General features: G+C 42.7%; 1 protein-coding gene across 3 annotated transcripts; it reads right to left on the bottom strand.

The window, feature by feature from the left end:
* Positions 1-921: 921 nt before the first annotated feature.
* On the bottom strand, positions 922-18785 carry DDX6 (DEAD-box helicase 6). Of its 3 annotated transcripts, none has more exons than XM_032133616.1 (14): positions 18668-18783; positions 16238-16701; positions 14757-14820; positions 14189-14293; positions 12822-12951; positions 12184-12330; positions 11836-11930; positions 11181-11303; positions 10587-10715; positions 10141-10257; positions 8554-8617; positions 7570-7671; positions 6652-6835; positions 922-5224 (listed from the first exon to the last, which is right to left on the bottom strand). In XM_032133616.1, the coding sequence occupies exons 2-13, from the start codon at positions 16435-16437 to the stop codon at positions 6660-6662; spliced, it is 1452 nt and encodes a 483-aa protein (XP_031989507.1). In that variant the 5' UTR covers positions 16438-16701; positions 18668-18783; the 3' UTR covers positions 922-5224; positions 6652-6659. The 3 variants fall into 3 exon arrangements, with proteins under 3 accessions (XP_031989507.1, XP_031989508.1, XP_031989509.1); XM_032133617.1 differs by having other exon boundaries at positions 6656-6835; positions 18668-18768; XM_032133618.1 differs by lacking the exons at positions 922-5224; positions 6652-6835; positions 7570-7671; positions 8554-8617 and adding an exon at positions 8628-8882 and having other exon boundaries at positions 18668-18785.
* Between the last annotated feature and the right edge of the window lie 24 nt (positions 18786-18809).

Below are 18809 nucleotides of genomic sequence, written 5' to 3'. Positions count from 1 at the left end.
AATGCGTTCAGCATTTATGTACTCACGCAGTACTTCCTTTCATTGCAACTGTACAGTTTTACCGCTCCAGTGCCCTGGGCACTGTAAACAACGAGGTCCCACTTTGAGCAATCTAAAGTACTTAGTTACCATTGTGGTAAATTCCGGCTGAATCTTTTGTTAGATTGTTTAACTTAAGCTATCAATTAAATGCTGTCACGTTTGCTGTTAAACCTTTAGGCATAAAGCCACTGGTCATGTCCAGGCCCCAGCTGAGCAAGGGGGTCGACTCTGAACCTTGTGACTCAACTCATCCTTTCCCATCCTTGCTCTTTTTCCCCTTCTCCCCCAGCCTCCACAAAGACAATTCTGGGTTGATTTTGGGTTTAGATTGAGTGTAGTCTGCTTTTACTCTGTGTGCTTTAACCGTCTAGGCTACAGCAGGAGTGAACCTTGCCCCTGAACTTCACCCTGCTTTCACTTTTACATTAAACCTGCTTTTGCCAACTCCTTTGCTGGTGATTTTTAAGGCATCTTTAGAATACTCATTCCAACCACGAGGTCTTCTGCAGCTCAAGCAGCCAGCAAGGCAGAGCTCAGGATGACTCGATGAAAAACTTGAGGACACAGCCCCAGCAGATCTGCAGAAACTCTCATTGTCAAAGTCGAGGCTAACTTGGCACTGCAGCCAGATGCTACACACAATCTTCCAGTCTAGTGGAGACAAGAGTGTGGAGCATTAGACCCTCGAAGAACAGCTGCCACATGGAAGGTCTGTGCAGAAAAAGGATGCCTCTCACAGACACAGGAGAGCACCTTTCCATTTACCACGTGCCTCCTTTTCTTGAGGCTTTTCTCTGCATCCAATGCAGACCATGAGTCTCTATAAGGACATCAGCACGCTTTTCACTCAGCACAGTTAAAAGAAATAAACAGAACAAATGGGAGTTCCAGGGAGCTTTTATTGAGTTTAATCAACAAAAATCAGGATTTTACCATTCATCTTTTTCGCACTCGCAACTCATGAAGCTCGTCACAAGTCAGTGCTGCAACACATACAAAGCCAGAGAAAACGCATTCTCAACAAAATCTGAGCTCCACTGGAGTTTGCCAATTGCCAATTTAACAGAAAGCCAATTTTCCCTCCCTCCCTTGACTGTTTTGAAGGACTAGATCATATTTTTTGCTGGTTAACAGTAAGAATATCAACCCCTTGTGTAGGGTCTACTGGATTATGACACTCCACTTGAATTGCAAATAATTTCTTTTCTTGAAATAAAAGTTCCAGTTTCTTTCAATAAGGGGAACAGTGACTATTTTCTTCTCCTGACACCCCTTCCCCAAAATTACTGGTTAAAATACAGCAAGGCTGTATCTTAATAAACACATCCCTGCCTCCCTCACCCCCCCCTCCCCCCCTCCCTAACTTGTCTACAGCAGAATTTAACAATGCTTCCACGCACAGGCATTTTAGCAACACAACAATGAACTGAGCAAAGCCTACAGGATAATCTGCCAAAGCCTTCTTGTGAAGTTCAGGTGCATGCTCTTTGGTCCAGAGACCTGGCTGATTACAAAGGTAAACTGTGATTCAAAAAGGATGGACCAGAAGTTCACAGCAAACAGAAAACTCCCTGCAGGGACTAGAATTGCCCAACCTCTACCATAGCAGCTGCACTGCTGGAGTCTCTGGGAACAAAATTCACTTTGTTCTCAGGAAGCAATGACCAGTCAGCCCCAGCAGCACTACAAAGTTCAGCATCAGGGCAAGAACCACCACAACAGCAGCTGAAGAGATGTGGCATGACAGCTCTGTAACCTCTCTTACAGAAACTGAGGCAAGATAGCCATCTGCTCAGGTTTGTCCTATCAGTCATTCGTAAGAAAAAAGTGAAGCATTTTTAAATCCTTGGAGCAGACACCCTCCCCCCATCCCAAATAAAAATAAACAGAAGATCAGAATGAGATGATTTGATACCACCATATAAACAACATGAGTTCATGTTGAGCTTCCCTGTTCTTACCCACAAAAACAGTCACAGAGGGCAAGGAAAGATGCTCCCATCTCATTCTGGAAACTGAAACACCTATTTGAGACCAACCCACCCCCCTCCCCCTTTGGGAAAAGGCCTCCAGCCACTGCAGTGCCCACCTGACAGTGGACACCCAGAGAATGGCCTGTAAGTTCTCTCGAGTGGCTGAAGATTCTATCACCTTCTTCACAGCCACCTCACCCAGCTGTGAAGCTCCATTTCTCAAATTCCTGGAGTGACACTTCTAGACTTCCAACAAAAAAATAAAATGCAGAACACATCAGGTTCTCATTCACATCAACTTTGCCAGAGAAGTATTTGACCTAGAGTTCATCACTGAAGGCTCCGACTAATCCATCTGTAAAGGCTGGTGACCAGCAAAAACTGGAGCTCACAAGAAATCTCAGGAAGCCAAGATTTATACACACTCCTAACTCTTGGGTAGGGAACAAAACAACCAAGAAAACCCCAAACCAAAATAATAAAAAACAAAAGCCCCCAAAAAACAAAAACAAACAAAAAAAACCCCACAAAAACAAAACTAGGATTATCCTAGTCTTCTGGAGCATCTTTCCATTTGCAAGATCGCATCTGTTTGAGATAGCCTACTACCACCAAAAATAGGCTGCTTCCTTCTTGACAAGAAGCCACCTAAAAATGGTGCCCCCGATAGTTTAAGTAAGTGCCAATCCTCAATGAGAGGCCAATTTTGAAGTAATACTTTCAAAAGTTCTGTGCTTCAAGAGGGACCATCAATGCATGGCATCAGGCTAACCTACCACAAATCCAAGCAGAGCACACACACCTGACTTGACATCGCTATCCTGTTCTTGTTACATGTGCATGCCCTGGGTAAGATATAAAATTTATTTACATTTTCATGTCTTTGTTGCATTGACATTATCCCTCTTCTGTCTGGAAAAATCATAAGCTGGCTGCAGTACAGGAGCAAGATTTTACTTTTGGTCGAAGTTACCACCCATAAGCTCCCACCCCCCACCCCCAAAAAGCACCCCAAAATTGTTTACATTTAGTACCTGCCAGTCAGTAAGCTATGTGGCTCACAGAGACCAAGCTCTTGAGTTTGTACTCTAGTGCAGCATTTGCTACAATTATGGAGTCACTGCTGACAAAAAGAAGAAAAACATCCTGAACACAAAAACCTTTCAATCTTGTAAAGTTGTTGTCAGGAGGCACCTGGTTTCTATTTATGATCATCGAGGAAACAGATGGCTAGTCCACCTTATGATTCCAAACAATTTTACTCCAATTCAAAAAAGGGTCAAAATGGAGAGAAATTAAGACAATTAAATCCTGCCTCAAAGGTAAGCAAGCGTGGTGTGAGTGCAGCATCTGTATATGCGATAAATGAGCAAAAGGGATTGCATTCATCCAGGTGCCTCCTGACAGTGGTGGTTAACAGGCTAAAAGGGATTTTAGAAAGAGTAATTTTTTGATTTGTCTCACTCCTTTTGCCTGTAGATCAGGCCAAACATCAAGCATGTTGGGAGGGGCACAATTTAAAGCAACACTACTTGACCAGAAAGCACTTTTCAGCAATATACAATGCAAAATGACAGAGAGCAACTCATGGCAAACCAGAATAGATGGCAAGCAGCTTCCTGCAGCTTCTGACGTTAGCAGGGGTTTGCCCTTACCTGCTCACAGTTCTGCACAGAGGCCACTCTGGGCAGAAAATGCAGTGCTGCAGGAAGTGAAACAATTCCACAAAACTCCAGAACTGTCAGTTTATGCATGTAGATTGGTTTTTTTATGGTCTCTCAAACCCAAATCCACACCTTAAGCATATACTGCTCAGCAACACCCACTGAATTTCCCTCACCATGATGGAACACAGGTCATGGACTCCTTCAGAGCTTGTCAAGTTCCTGAAGTTTCTAAGGGGAAAATCGAAGAGCATCTCCCAAAAGGCTGAGCTACGGATTTGGAGGCCTTGCAGCCCCCACAAGTGATCTCTTCCATGCGAGCGGTACAGGACTGTTGCTAGCACCAGAGCAAATCCATCCTGACAAGGGACACTTGTGGTGGCCTGCAGTTCACAGAGGTCAGAGCACTTCTCACTGTTTAGTGTTGCAGAAAACTGAGCCCCTCTCATCTTTAGCTGCTCCCATAATCAGTCTAATCCCTTTAACCTCAGCAACCTTCATCATAAAAGAAAAAGTTATATATGAACCCAAACAGAAAAAAAAAAAAAATCGTATTTACAAAGTTTGTACAATATACACATCTGATTTTCTATGGGACACACTGCACCAGAAGAAAGAGGGCCATGGCTCTGAAACAAGTCTACCTATCAAGTGCTATAACTACTGATGAAGACTCATGGAAACCAGTCTTTAGTGTTCTGCTAGAGCACAGGGCTTTTCTTATGGCTCCTGCAAAGGATCACAGGCTACTCTTTCCTTCTGGAGCTATGATGCTGCACCTAATCAGCCCAGATTTTATGTTGGTTTCATTTTAAATACACATATTTACAGTTTGGGTGAACTGCAGATGCATATCAACTCCTCCAACTAAAAAAAAAAAAAAAATTAAAAAAAATTAAAAAAAAAAAAAAAAGTTGAAGAGAAAAGTAGTATTACCAATAACCAATACATTTCACCTCCCAGCCCTGGGCTTGAGTACATGGGAAGGAGGAGAAGGGGAAGAGAGGGGAACTTTGACCTGAAACCAAAAACAGATGTTGATTCCTTGGGCTGTGTCGGAAAGGTGATATTCTGAATGGTCTCATAGCATAAGGCACTTTGCACGAATAAGTAACAAGCTCTTTAGCTTAAAAAACAGATGAGTAACCAGGGAGAAGTTGAAATGCACTCAGTCAATGGTTAAAGAATTTGAAATAGCAGACAAGCTCGTGTTCATCAAGATTCTTCTCTTTTCAGGGTTTCTCTTCTTCCCTTGCTGTCCCTCCCTCCCACAGAAAACAAAATTTAAAACCAGCAGTTAGTGCAACTAATGTTCAATCAGCACACAGTGCAAACAAGTAGAAAAACAAAAAGACATTCCTCCTTTTATCTTCTTTCTTCCTTGCTGCCAAATTTAAAGAGAAAAAAAGGCCGAGCTCTTTAGTCTTCATAGTTCCGAAATGAAAAGATGAAGAAAAACCCACAAAGAGAAGGGTATCCCCAAAGAAACGATGTGTCACAGATTGGGATCATAGGGCTTCACCTTCTGGCATGTGTAATCAAAGCCTAAAAAAAACAAAACAACAACAACACAACAAGAAGAAAAAAATAAAAACCAAAAAAAACCAAACCCACCAAAAAAACATCCCCAACAAAACAAACAACCACAACGTCCACAGTTAAATCGGTTCTACACAAAATCAGAACGTTAAGTGATGACTCACACTAACTATGTAACAGCTCTCAAAAGGCAAAGGGCACATTGTACAGCTCAATCCCAACCTCAGCTTTGTAGAAAGAGGTGCTGCTAATGCCCTTCTGTACCTACAAAACCTCCTGGCTTCTTGTATTTTAGGAAGTAGCAAACTGTTCTCTGGCAAGGTCACAGCATTCCCCTTAGGAATGTCACCCAAGAACCTGTTCCACATTCATCACCTGTTTTGTATTCTATTTACTTATAAACATGGAGAAGGTTCAACCAGCCAAGCAGAAGCTTTCAAAACAGCTGGGTATGACTATCTAGGGTTATCCTTGGATGATTTCAAAGAAGGAACAATAGGTTTGTTTTAATGCTGTCCAACAGTCTGCTTGTATAGCCACTGTTTTATTTTTGGTCATCTGAGAAGAATTTCAGCAGGTTCACTGGTATTGTCTTTCTAATTCATGACCTCTGAGAAGAGTACACAAAAGAATGATTTTCAGCCCAAACTGTATGGTGATGGATCTTGCACAACAACATCTTAGCTAAGGTCATCAGATCAAACATCATCCTGCAGCCATTTAGCTTGACTGCAGTCCAGGGCAAGTCATCTTCCTATAAAGGAAGGACTCGACTCAGCAGCTTTTCCTGAGACAATTATCAGAAAGGGAGCACTTAGATGAACCTCCAACAGTGAAACCTCATTTTCTTTTGCAACTACGCAGACGACCTCAAGTGGCAGCAAAGATGAATTACAGCTTCCCTCCCTACTTAGTTCACTTCCAAGAATTCTATGAACCAAAGGACACAAAAGAGGCAGCACCTTTTACTTGAACCTGATCCCTTCTGCCTGGTGAGGTGGTTACTCTTCTATTGATGCTCTGTTCTCACAGCCATCCATTTTATCTCCTCACCTTTCTGAGGACTACTTTCCTCTCTGCCCCTGACCAATTTCTCATTTCAGCTTAGCAATATAGAAAGAATTCATTAGGCTACTAGTACTCCATCCTGGCCTCTCCCAGGCACCATTCCCCACTCCCCCTTTTCCCCATTTTTTGTGTCCTTAGCATATGGTCAGCATTTCAATTAAAACAACTAAAAACTACTCATCCCTCCCCTCCCACCTTCAGCACATCCATGGAATTCCTTGCACTGACATTCTGTTTCAAACCCTTGTTTTCACATTCAGAGCTTTTTCATCACCTCAGCTTCCCTCTTCCCCTGAGGTAACACTGACACATCGATGACATTGCTGTCATTCAACACACTGCTATTCAGCAAGGCACTTACATACCTACATGTTTACTGTTTCTCATCTTCTACAGGTTCACTGTGGTATTCTGCCACATACAAGCTCTTGTCGATGTTGCTTGGTATGGGTTTAATTTCAGTTCCCAACTGCTCCTCAATACTTTTCAGGTTGAATCGATCGTCATAGGTGATCAAGTTGATGGCCAGGCCAAGATGACCAAAGCGACCTTGACAAAAAACAAAAACACACCTGAACTGAACTGAGTTAACGAAGGGGCTGACAGAAAAAAGGTCTGCAGACTGTGAAGTTAGTATCATTCTGTGATGATAAAAACAAATCTGGTCACAGGTCTCTACACCTTTCACATCAGTTTTTGGTAAGGAGTTTCGCAGTGCTGTAGGAATAAGAAAACTCAGGAGGTTCAAAAGACACTGACCAAAGCACCAGGATAATTACCAGCAGAAAGTCTTCGAGAGTTCTTGAACAAGCCTGAACTACGAAGTTCAACTACACTGAGTTCCTTTGTTTACTGCCCTTCTTCAGGGCCTATTTTGCTGATTTCCAGACAGCAGAAACATATCTCAGAACACGTGCAGAAGAAAGCATAAATCTCTAGGCTGGAGACAGTCTGGAAGCTAAGATTTTAGTACAGAATTTTCCCAAACTGCACACAGGGGCAATAGTAAGTCTCCTGAGATGAAAGCAAAATATGCTTTTTTTTTTTTTATTAGATTGTTCAGGCCAGTTTCGAGAGAACGGCCCCTTAGCTGATATTATTCAGATAATATCGTCAGGGAGGATAGCCATCTGAGATGACACCCAAAAATAAATTTGTCAGAAAAATCAAAGCTACCTAAAGTAATTCTCAGGTATAGTAATAAAAAACCAAAAGCCAATTCAAGGCTAAAAAGCATCACAGTCATCCGCCAAGCTGCACCCAAACCAGGTTTTTCCTCTCACCTGATCTGCCAATGCGATGAAGATAAGTCTCTGCAAGCTTTGGGAAATCAAAGTTTATCACCACATTCACAGCCTGGATATCAATACCTCGGGTAAACAGATCTGAAAGACAATCCAGATCACAAGAAAGTTAATTTCAATGAGCTCTAACACTGACAGTATTTAGGGTGTAAAGATTAACAGTGATGAACTGATTGCTTTGTGCTAGTTTCCAGATACAAGCTTTCCTTGTATCAAAGACAGTTTACACACAATCCTGTTACAGCTTCCTCTCGCTCTGTATACATTATAAACACGAATAACCTAAGAACAACAGCCAAAACCACCAGATCTGCACATCTACGCAGAAAAAATAACCACAAAGCTAGTTTTTTCCATGATACACTATTTTGGAGCAGATCATCTTAAGCATCTCTTCACACACAATTGTGCATTGCCAGTGTCACAACAGACTTGAGACCTGAACTACGTTCCACTACCTCAACTACTTCTATTCTGCTTCTAGTGATTTTTGTTAAGATGGCCCAGACATATGTAGTGATAGCAGACACTGCCAGGTACTGCCCAAACAGGCCTGCAACAAAGAACTTGGATCATACACAGGCCAGTCAAAACTACAAAAATATTTAGAAAAAATGTGCTATAAACACTTGAAAGAATCAGCAAAACTTCACATGATCATAGTCACAGTTCTACTAATAGATCATAAAGTTAACAACCCAACAACTCAGGGAACCCTCATGTGTGAAAATAAACAGAAAACACTATTGCAGTAAAATGATTTGTTGGCAAGCTGCACCTTCACAAAAGACAAAACTCCACATGCCTAAAGGAGTGCTGCACCCTGCTACATGCAGGCTTGAAAAAGACGCGTTACCAAAACACCTTGTTTTGGTTTATTACAGCTAATTGATCTACGATACCTGTGCTAATGCGCTTCCTATCACAAACTTTAGAAACAAGAAAATGTTTAGGAACTCTTACCAGTGCAAACGAGATTGCGGCACAAGCCATTTCGGAAATCATGGAATACACGATTGCGGTGCTCCTGGAAATACACACATATACACAAAGAGAAACAAAAAACCAAAGTCCAACCAGCTGGTACTTACAGGTATATTCAGGTAACTAACACTGAACTTCAATCGTGTGAATTTCTCCTCCTTCTCATTAGAGAACAGCTGAGTTGAAACAAGATGCCAGTATATATATTTTTAGCACTCCTTACACCATATATTCTGAAGAATTAACTCTAGAGGGTCTTGATCCCACTTTTCGACAAAGACAATCAACTGACTGCATTTTAAAACCTCCTGCAAATGGCATCAAAACCATCTCAGAAAAGGACTATCTAGAGTTATAATTACATGAAATCACATCAAGGAAGTTAAACTGGTACTTTGACTGTTGTCGTTCTCCAGTCCCCCTTGCCAAATTTCCCACGTTTTATTCATTCCCGTAAAAACTGAAGCTGGCAGTAACTTCCTTTTCCAGTATGAAACATTTTTCACTACTGATTCAGAATTAGGGGTGGGATGAGTCAGTTTTCAGTGAAGACTCTCCTCTCACAAACACCTCACTCTGGGCCACACAAAGATTAAGTAATATCACTGTTAAGTGGAATTTAGAGAGGGAATGAACAAGCCGAAGCATTCTGCAAAAACACAGCTGCACTTTGCCAAAAGATCATCCACTGACTGATCAAAAGCATACAAAAATCAGACTTCGAGGAACTCGCATACCTCTCTGTTCTCAGTAACACCACCACTTCTGCTTCTGCTCAGTTAATTACTGCTCTGCATCTGGCCCAGCAAACACTGGCATTACCTATCATTGCATGAGCAGCAAGCTAGACTAGTTTACATATAAAATTTTAAGAAGTTTCAAAGTACTCCTGTTCTACATGCATCACTTCAGCCTTCTGACATCTTTTAACAGTGAGAAGCTAGAGGAAGTGTGAGCTACTGTACAATTAACAGAAACCTCTGCACCAGCAAAGCTGCAATGGCATTTTTCACCAGCTACACCAAGGCCACAAGTGTCTGGTCACCATATACCAGCCACAGCTTTCACCAAGAGGTTTGATCCAACCCACCTCCTCAACTTCTCAGATTCCCCTGCAGTCACAGTGTAAGATCACTGTTTGCAAAGCCACACAGGGCACTCACTGGACTATGTATTGGGGTTTTTTGTCACCTGTTTTAATTCAGCCCCCTTTTCTCATCTGTGTTAGCCTGTGTGCTCTACCCTGGCTCCCCAAAGCAAGGCAGCAGCACTAAGAACTGTGCCTTCTGGCTGCTGTTTGTGCTTACACTGGGACTAATTAATCTGACCTCAAGTACTCAAATACCAACTGGCCACATACATTGAACAGTCTGGAAAGAGGGCTGGGCTGGGGGAATGCTGGGGATGGAGGCTGGCAGCAGGTAACTAAAACCAAACCTAGGGCAAAGCAATACATGTTTCAGTTTATGAAGAACATGCAAACTTAAAGCAAGCATGAGACTTAATTCAGCTGTTCAGTAAAGCCTGGGGTGGTGTGGAATAAACCACTGTAGATTTCATACTCACCTGCCTCATTTTAGCATGGATATAGAAGCAGGAATAGCCCAGCTGGGAGATCTTTTTGGCTAGCAATTCAACCCGTTGAGAGGAGTTGCAGAAAATGATGGACTGGTTAATCTGGAGCTGAATGAGTAAACAGTGTTCTCAGTAAATGCAGCATTTTACTAACAAAGGATCCCAGACATGTCTAAATCCCTTCCAAAAAGAAAGCACAGCAGGTATGCTGCTGGTAATTCACATCAGATGTATTTTTGTAGAGAAAGGGAAAAAAATAAGAAAGTTCTATAACACAGAGATGCAGGACAAGAAGCACACATTTTTAACCTTCGATATATAGCACATTTTGACAAAGAAAAATTTTCATTAAGCTGCCTTTGAAACACTCAGTCTCGTTCTTGGTTCCAAGAAGGAAAAAGCTTCTGATATGCTCCTGACCCAGCCCTACTCCTTACCCTGGAAAAGAGCGTATTGAGGCAGTGCACTTTCTGACGCTCAGTGACATAGGCATAGTACTGAGTAACTCCCTTCAAGGTCAGCTCCTCCATCAGATTAATCTCATAGGGTTTCTGCAAATGGGAATTCTGAAAAATAAAGATATTGATAAAGCAGACAGATCTATGTGCAAAACAACATAAGCAGCTCCCACTCTGCACCAAGGATGCACTACCTAGCCACTCTTCATGCTATGCTGAAAACAGAGTGGGTAAATTTTCACAAATGATTACTTATAAATCCAAGGTGACTGAGCAGGCCAAACAGGAGCAGCCTCCAGAAGCAAATCCATACAGATGACATAACTAATACACAAAGTGGAAACCAGCACCTTACAGGCAAAAACTGCACATACCTAGCTTCCCATTAATGCAACTGCGGGTCAAAAACTGCTTTCAAACTTCTGTTCTAGACTTAGGCTGATTTAGATTAAACCTGTGAAGTTTAGATGTATTTAAAAAACCAAGCACTAACAGCTATGCACCACTCATCCACACCCTTCCTGTGTGATGTCACCACCATCACCATACCTACATGGATACATCTCAACTCACCATGAACTTCTGCACACTCAAAGGAAAAGTGGCTGAGTAGAGCAAAATCTGTCTGTTTTTAGGTAGCGTGAGAATAATGTCTTCCATTATTTGAACAAAATCCTGAGACAGCAACTTATCTGCCTGTAACAACAGAAGTAATAAACAGCAAGTTAAAATAATGGTGTAAGATTTCAGTCTTTCAGTAGCTCCACATTTGGGGGAAGGGAAAAAAAAAACCAGTTACCAGGGTTCCTACCAGAGTCATCCAAGAGCTTTCACACAACTATATTCTCCCTCACTCAGAAGACTGTACGCTACTGGATGTTCATAAATCAGTTTTATATACAATTACGTGGTAAGCACAGCTGACTCATTATTAACAGAAAACAAATGAAATGCATTCCTTTGCTGCAGAATAGACTGTTACTCTATTCTTCAGCATCAGCAAAGACAGGAAAGGCAAATCTTCCTAGGCTGTTTCCTTAAAAGATTTACATGCAAAAAAATCCTACTGTCAAAACAGTTTCTCAAAAATACTGAGAAATGGAGGAGACCTTACAGTGTCTCTAAGCAAGTTTGAATCATTGCTGTGCAGCAAAAGGACACTCACTGAGACACATCATTCCTTTAACTTGGTGTTAAAATCCCAGAACATTTAACATAAGCAACTTGCCTCATCCAATACTATCATCTGGACATGCTCAACTTTTGCTACTCCTTTCTTGATGAGATCGAGAATTCTCCCAGGGGTAGCTATCACCACATGCACTGTAAGATTAGAAGAGAGAAAAAAAAGAGAAACACAAAAACCCCACAAGGTTAAGGTGATTAACACTGTGTTTCCTTCCAGCATTCATGGCCATGTTTCATATGAACATTTTGAAAGAATGGCAACAGTATACGAACAGCAAGACATTGTAGTCTGCTCTGTAACAGGCAACAGTAACAAGCAGAAATTCCACGATCACATTGTAAAAGCCACAAAGAAGCAGCAACCCTTGTACAGCAGAAGGGCTCTGACCTGTATCATCAAGTCTCATTATGTCATCTCGCAAATTGGTTCCTCCTGTTGTTGCCATCACTTTGGCACCTCCCATGTGTTTGCTGACTTGGATACAGATTTGACTGACCTGCAGGGCTAGTTCACGGGTGGGAACGATCACCATTGCTAAAAGTTAAAAAAAAATCACTGTGAGTCACTAGTAACACTCTATCTTAAATATTCATCCTCAGAGGAGACAGGGACTTTATGAAGTAAAATAATGAAAAGCACAGTTTAGGAATTCCACTCTGGGTATTCTAGAAAGACCTAGGAACTGCTCTTGACAAGGCAAATTCCATGCAAGGATTCTCCAGCCCTTGATGCTCCCTTTGCACAACTACCCCAGCCACCACACCTACTTATTACTCCACATCCACTTTCCAGGGCAAGACAGAAAAGTGCACAAACCTTCTTCCATTTAAAGCTTTTGAAAGCAACTGTGGGACTTTGTGCAAATTCCACCTCCCCCCTCCACCACTCCCCATTAGCTTTCTCTGGAAGTACAAGCAGATAACCTACACTGCCCAAATTCATTAACCAGTTTTAGATTCAAGTCTCTTATGTAGTGACTGACACCATTGCCCGGCTGCAGCTAAGTGAGATCCACCTCAACTGACCTTGTATATTGTCCTTCTTTAAGTCTAGCCGTTCAAGTAAAGGAATGAGGTAGGCTCCACTCTTGCCTGTTCCATTTTTTGCTCTAGCCAAGATATCCCTACCAGATAAAGCAATGGGGATGCTCTCCTCCTGAAATGCAAGGACAGACAGTGCATGAGCAATTAATCATAAGCCATGCTTCACTGAAGAGGCTGACCAAATTTAACTCCCCTCACTAACAGTATCACATGAAATTTGACTGTTTCGTGACCATTGCTATTATTACTATCCTGCAAATACAAGCATGACAGACTCACAACAGGAAGAAGTTAAACCCATCAGTAAAAGAGTTCCCCAACACATCCCACTTAAAAGTCCTTATCTTGCCTGATCATAGGAAAGGGATCAGGTACCACAGGTAAAGCCATACTAACACATTAGGCAAAAAGTGAAAAAATGGGAAAAAAAAATAAGTGAAGAGACAATAACAGTCACTAGCAAACTCCTCCTACGGAAGGAGATTCCCACCTACATCTTAACATCAGAACCAGCTCAGCCCATGTGATTCCAACTTCCATATTCCTGTGATATACTTCTCAAAAAATCTTCTACTATCCAAACACAGGCCTCGTGTATTTTTAATTTTACTACCTTTTTCAGCAACATCTAAAGAAATCTCAGCCTTTTTGAAAGGTGGCATCATGTGAATCTGTTTATGAACAAAGCAAGCCATAGTTTTCTCATGCCTTAAAGAGACAAGGTAGCTTAAAGAGCTGTGTCAGTGATAAAACCTGAAAGGTCAATTAAAAGAGTTCAGCCTTCCACCCCCCTCCTTAAGTTTACACATGAACAGTTCTTAATAGAACAAGTCTTAGAAGTAAAAGAAAGACGGAGGTACAGAAAAGTAAACTTGCTAAGATATTAATCTCCCTCCCACAATCCCCATTACTCTTCTTCCACAAGATTACAATAAAAAGAGCCACCACTGTGATAAAGCCATAATTATATTTTTAACAACTAAAGGTACACAGCCAATGGTAACTCAGGTTTCTGGAAAATTTATAGAACAGACCCCTGGGACTACTTATGTGAAAGACAGTATTGAACAGAGAATTAACAAATTAACACCTCCAGCATGAAAAAGAAAATCCAAGTTAACTTCTCCGAAGTGTAAGGCAGCCCCATCATTAAGTCACTCTTTGAATGACTTAGTCATTTAGCTGGGGGTTAGAAATTCTTGTCTTTCCCAAGGGACACCAAGTTCTTTTGTTCACAGCTTCAGGTTTTCCTCAATGATGGCATAAGTATTGGACATTTAGGCGTAACAATGTCAATACATTTACAGAAACTAAAAGCAGCATCTAAGTAGTCTCTGTTTGCAAACAACCTGAATAGGAGATGGTTTTTCCCAGCCCATTTCAAAAATTCCCATCAGCAACTCCCGTTTCAAACAGTAATCTTCAAACTCATTTCCTTTTGTGGAGGTCACGTCCTGAATAATCAAAAAATAAAGCACACGCAAAGATTAGGTCATACAAGCTGAAGCTGTATATTGGTCTGAAATAGCCTGTACAGGAAGACCACAAATTACTACAGGAAAAGTTCCCATTAACCCGTGCAACACCCTACAGCAGTAAGGGAAACACTGGCTTTCTCAGAACCAAACACAGCTCCTGAGCGCACACAGCGACACCTCCCCATCTGCCTTGCACAACACAGACGCTGCCTGTGTCATGCTGTAATACCAACAAAGGACAATATCCAGGGTGAACTCCATTTTTGAGCTTTCCAAGAGAAGCATCGCTCACGAACAGTTGGGAGAACAAATTAATTCTTCATTTAAACAGTAGGTGCTGAACTACTTTTTAGCCTTTGCTCAGGACAAGTGTTTTACCACTGCAAGCCCTCCCACAAGTTTTATTTAATATTTATTCCTACAGTTCAATTATCCTTACCGAAGTTTTGATTCTCAAATCCTTTGGAGGGAGTTTTAAAGTCTTCTTCCAGTCATCACCAGGTCTATAGCAAAATAAAATGAGAACAGATTTAAAAATAATTAGTATTTTGATTTTGCATTTTATTTTCTTAGATATAGTGATGAACATGTAGTATTTTCACCTCCTCAAAGCTAAAAGCACCTACACATATGAGCTCTAGTCTTCTCTGAGCTAAGCAGGATTTAACAGGCAGAAACTGTAAACAGACAAAAATCAGCTGTCTGCCAAATAAATTTGTGAAATCTTTATCCAGTCATGATTTAAGTCCCATTTTTAGGGCACTGAATCAAATAGCAGAACAGATTTAAAACTGAGCATTGACTTAGTCACATAACAGAAACTGGCTGTAATAAATCCACACAAGACTATTTCATGACTTATAAGAAAAATTCTCTTGTCCAGGGAACGTCCATTCTTAATCTCCAAGGAATGTGAAAAGGTTAAAAAAAAAAAAACCTTCTGGTAAAAAAATTAACTAAGCAATCACTCCACTTGTTGAGCAAGTGTGATTTGCTCTCAGTGAGACTTAGACACCCATCCTCTCTTGAAAGACACTGTAGAGAGGAGAGCAAGTCCTTCTCTTCACCGGCCCCAGGAAGTTACGCGTGAATTTTGATGAGCTTAATTCACGACATTGATAAGAGTAACCATGTAATTCATTAAAAAAAGAGGGGGGAGGGGGCAAGGTAGGCAGATTTTAAGAACCTGAGTGTTCCATCACGCTCTCTCTGAGGACAGCTGACATTTCCTTCGCAAATAATTAACAAAATAAAAGCCAATGCTGTTCAGGGGGAGGACGATCCATAAAAGAAAAAAGAAAAGCAACACATTACCATACTGTCCTAGTATTTTACATCTTTCAGAAATCCCAACCAGCACACTTCCAAAACTAGCTGGATGGGAGCAGGGTATCACAGTGGGACTGTATCCTCTCAGCTCAGGCTTTGATGAATTAAAGCCAGAACATTACAATGAGGAGATCAGGTGCTACTATTTCAGATCAATCACAAAACACAACTGGCTTTAAAGCATTTCCCACCATGAGAAAGAACTGCAACAAACCGAAAAGCATACACAACTAGACTGAGACCAGGTGGCATTTCCTCCTTGGTCTTAAATGTCAATTCAGTTCCTTCCCACTCCTCTACTTCCCTCTTGCACCACTTGCAACAAGCAAAAACCACAGGACTGTAATGCTCCGTGGGCTGCCTCTGACCGTAGCTCACACTCAGAAAAGCACAGCATCAAACTGGATTTTCACAACAATCACTCTTGCAGAGAAGCTTGCACATGGAAATACAGTTTTCATAACGTACATCACAGGACACTTCTAACCACAAAACAACAGAATACAACATTTTCCAAATGGGAACCCGAGAATGCTTTCCCACACATAACTTCTAAACATTCCTTTTGTGGCAGCTGATACAAACACTTACTTTATAGCGGTGGTCATACTCTGTGCTTGCTGTTGAGTGCCATTATTGATTGTGTTGGCATTTTTCAGCTGGTTCATCTGTTGCTGAGTTTGTGTGCCTCCACCTCCGGGGCCCCCGCTGGGTTTTACAGGGCCTCTCAACTGCCCATTCTGACTGGATAGACCCATTATAACAGGGTTCTCTGTTCTGGCCGTGCTCATGCTTTTATCTTTAAAGATGTCTTTTTAGACGTCAAAACTTTGAAAGTCAGTACAGAAACTGTAATAACAGTTTATTAGACTCTCCAAAATGAAGAGATAAATAAGTCTTGCTCAATATATGAGTCCTTTATTGCAATGCAGGCAAGCACCTGTAAGTCACTCAAAAGTAAAGCAGTAACTTGCTCTGATGCACTGTGGAACAACTTTTTTTTAAAAAAAGCCCTCTATTGAAGTTGAGTTATATCAGAATTCACTTGCTTCAATCTGAAAGAGAAGCAGACAATAACAATTAGTATGTGGATTTTTGTCTACATAAATCACATCAGTTTACTTTTGTATTTTAAGAAAAATTTCTTCCCAGGCAGTGTGCAACAAGGGTACCTGCTTTTTTTGTTTCCTCAGTGATAAAGACATGCATCAAACTTTTTTTGCCTTTCCATAAAGTTTTGTCTAACATCTTCAGCCACCAAAGAAAACCTCCTAAACAGTTGTACTACAGAGACCTTCCACGACCTGCCCCCTCCCATAAAGTAACCATTAAGTGCATCAATTGTTTTGATGGCTCTTCAATTCCCCCACAAATTCACCCACTTCCGGGATGCAGCCAACCAGCCCTAAAATGCTGAGCAATAATATTACGCATAGGTTTGTGACAGGAGGCAAGACTACAATATCAAGGGGACATTCCAGTTAGAACTGACAAAACGCCTACATTACTCTGATTGCCCTGTTCAGTTTGAAAGGGAAATATAAATGATGTAAACCCAAACCAACAGCTTACCCTCCTCCAACCCAAAACGCGAGCTCAACCAGCTTATCCCCAGTTTTCAACCGGGTATTGATTTAAGGCTATTCAGAACAGTGACCAAACAACACCATTACGCTGAACTGAGAGCAGCTGCCTCTTGGAGTCAAAGTGACTGAGCTTGAACTGAGGCAGTAACGCTGCTGGTTATCCAGCTTCCTGCTTGTGACCTTACGTTCCTGCTGTCAGCGACAACTTATGTTGTGCTCAGAAGATTAACATTTTATACACGACTTAATATCGACTCTGTATGTAACAGAACGGTTGCAAAGCTGTGGAAAGACAATACGAAGTCTGCCCCTTACACAAAGCAAGCATGGACCAGAGCTAAAGACTCCTTACGATGGTACCAGGGAGACAAAATGTCCCTTGTCCAAAATCTTTTGGAACAAAAAGTAGGCTTGCCTGTGCTTTCTCACCATAAAGCATCTGCATCTTGGGAAAACACAAAGAAAAAAACCAGCCGACTACTGCTTCCTAACCTCAGCATTCACAACAAAATGCATGTTTTCCCAGTGAATAAAAAAGGCACATTGAAAAGCATTCAAGAGAGTGGAAAAGGAATTCAGACTTCACAGCTGCTTTCCAGTGTGTCAATTCTGGCTTCACAGCAAAATTCTAAAGTTTGCGATACTAGGATTTTCTGCTAGTTAACTTTCAAGGCATCTTCTAAGAGAGATTTCTCCTGACCATTAACTTCCTAAAAACCAGACGAGTCACGAAGGTTACCAGAGACGCCAATGAGACCCGAATACCAACGCCAAGAAGTTCTGCAATAGTGTAGGAAATGAAACCTCTCAGTGCCTTATGCCCTCACGCTCGTAACTATCCTTTAGAAGAACAGAGGTTAAAAATAACGCACAGCCTCATGGAACCCAACAAATCTCCCCGTTCCGATAAAAGAGACGCCACCATTTCGCAAACTGACGGACTGAAGAAAAAGGGGCCTCCGTCGCCTATCTGTGCTCTCCGGGCGCGGGCGGGCGGCCGGGGCAGTAGCTCCGGACCTTTCCCTTCCCCTCGGCTGGGCCTGGCACAAAGGGAGCCCTCGAGGTGCTCGATGTGCCTGGCGCGCCGGGGCCGCACTGCAGAGCCCCGCGGCCGAGCGGTGGGCCCGGCGCCGCCCGCCGATCGCAGCTGCGCCACACCAACACCTCCCGCCCGCGAACAATGGAGCAGCCGCCGCTTGCCGCCCGGGCCGGCGGGGAGCGAGCGCCTCCCGGCCCAGCCCCGCGCGGTCCCCCGGCCCCGCCGCTCCCTGTGCGCCCAGGCCCGGCCCGGCCTGGCCGCCCCCGCCCCGCCCGCGGCGCCGCCAGGCCCCGCTCAGGCCCGCGCTCCCGCCGCAGGCCGCGAGGCGCGGCCCGCCGGCAGCGGCCCCCTCGCCCTGCTCCACACAGAGCCGTGCCCGCCCTGGCCCGTCCTCACCGCCACCAGCCGCGCTCCCCCTCGCCCAGGTACAAAATCCTCTCGCTGCCCCGGTGCCTTGTTATGGCGACTCGACGCTCCAAGATGGCGGCTTCCTCCTTCCTCCCGTGCGCCCTCCCCCTCCCGGCGGGCGGCACCGCCC

The sequence above is a fragment of the Corvus moneduloides genome, chromosome 25 (assembly GCF_009650955.1).
Source record: "Corvus moneduloides isolate bCorMon1 chromosome 25, bCorMon1.pri, whole genome shotgun sequence".
Taxonomy (NCBI): domain Eukaryota; kingdom Metazoa; phylum Chordata; class Aves; order Passeriformes; family Corvidae; genus Corvus; species Corvus moneduloides.
Note: the sequence above shows the minus strand (reverse complement) of the source record. Positions and strands in the feature narration are given on the sequence as shown.

Coding starts and splice junctions, on each gene's coding strand:
- DDX6 (XM_032133616.1), bottom strand. CDS start 16,437: ATGAGCACGGCCAGAACAGAGAACCCTGTTATAATGGGTCTATCCAGT. Junction 12,952..14,188: donor AAAAACCATCTCCTATTCAG/GTTGTTTGCAAA, acceptor CTTGCATTTCAG/GAGGAGAGCATCCCCATTGC. Junction 8,618..10,140: donor TCCATGCTAAAATGAGGCAG/GTGAGTATGAAA, acceptor GTGTATTTCCAG/GAGCACCGCAATCGTGTATT.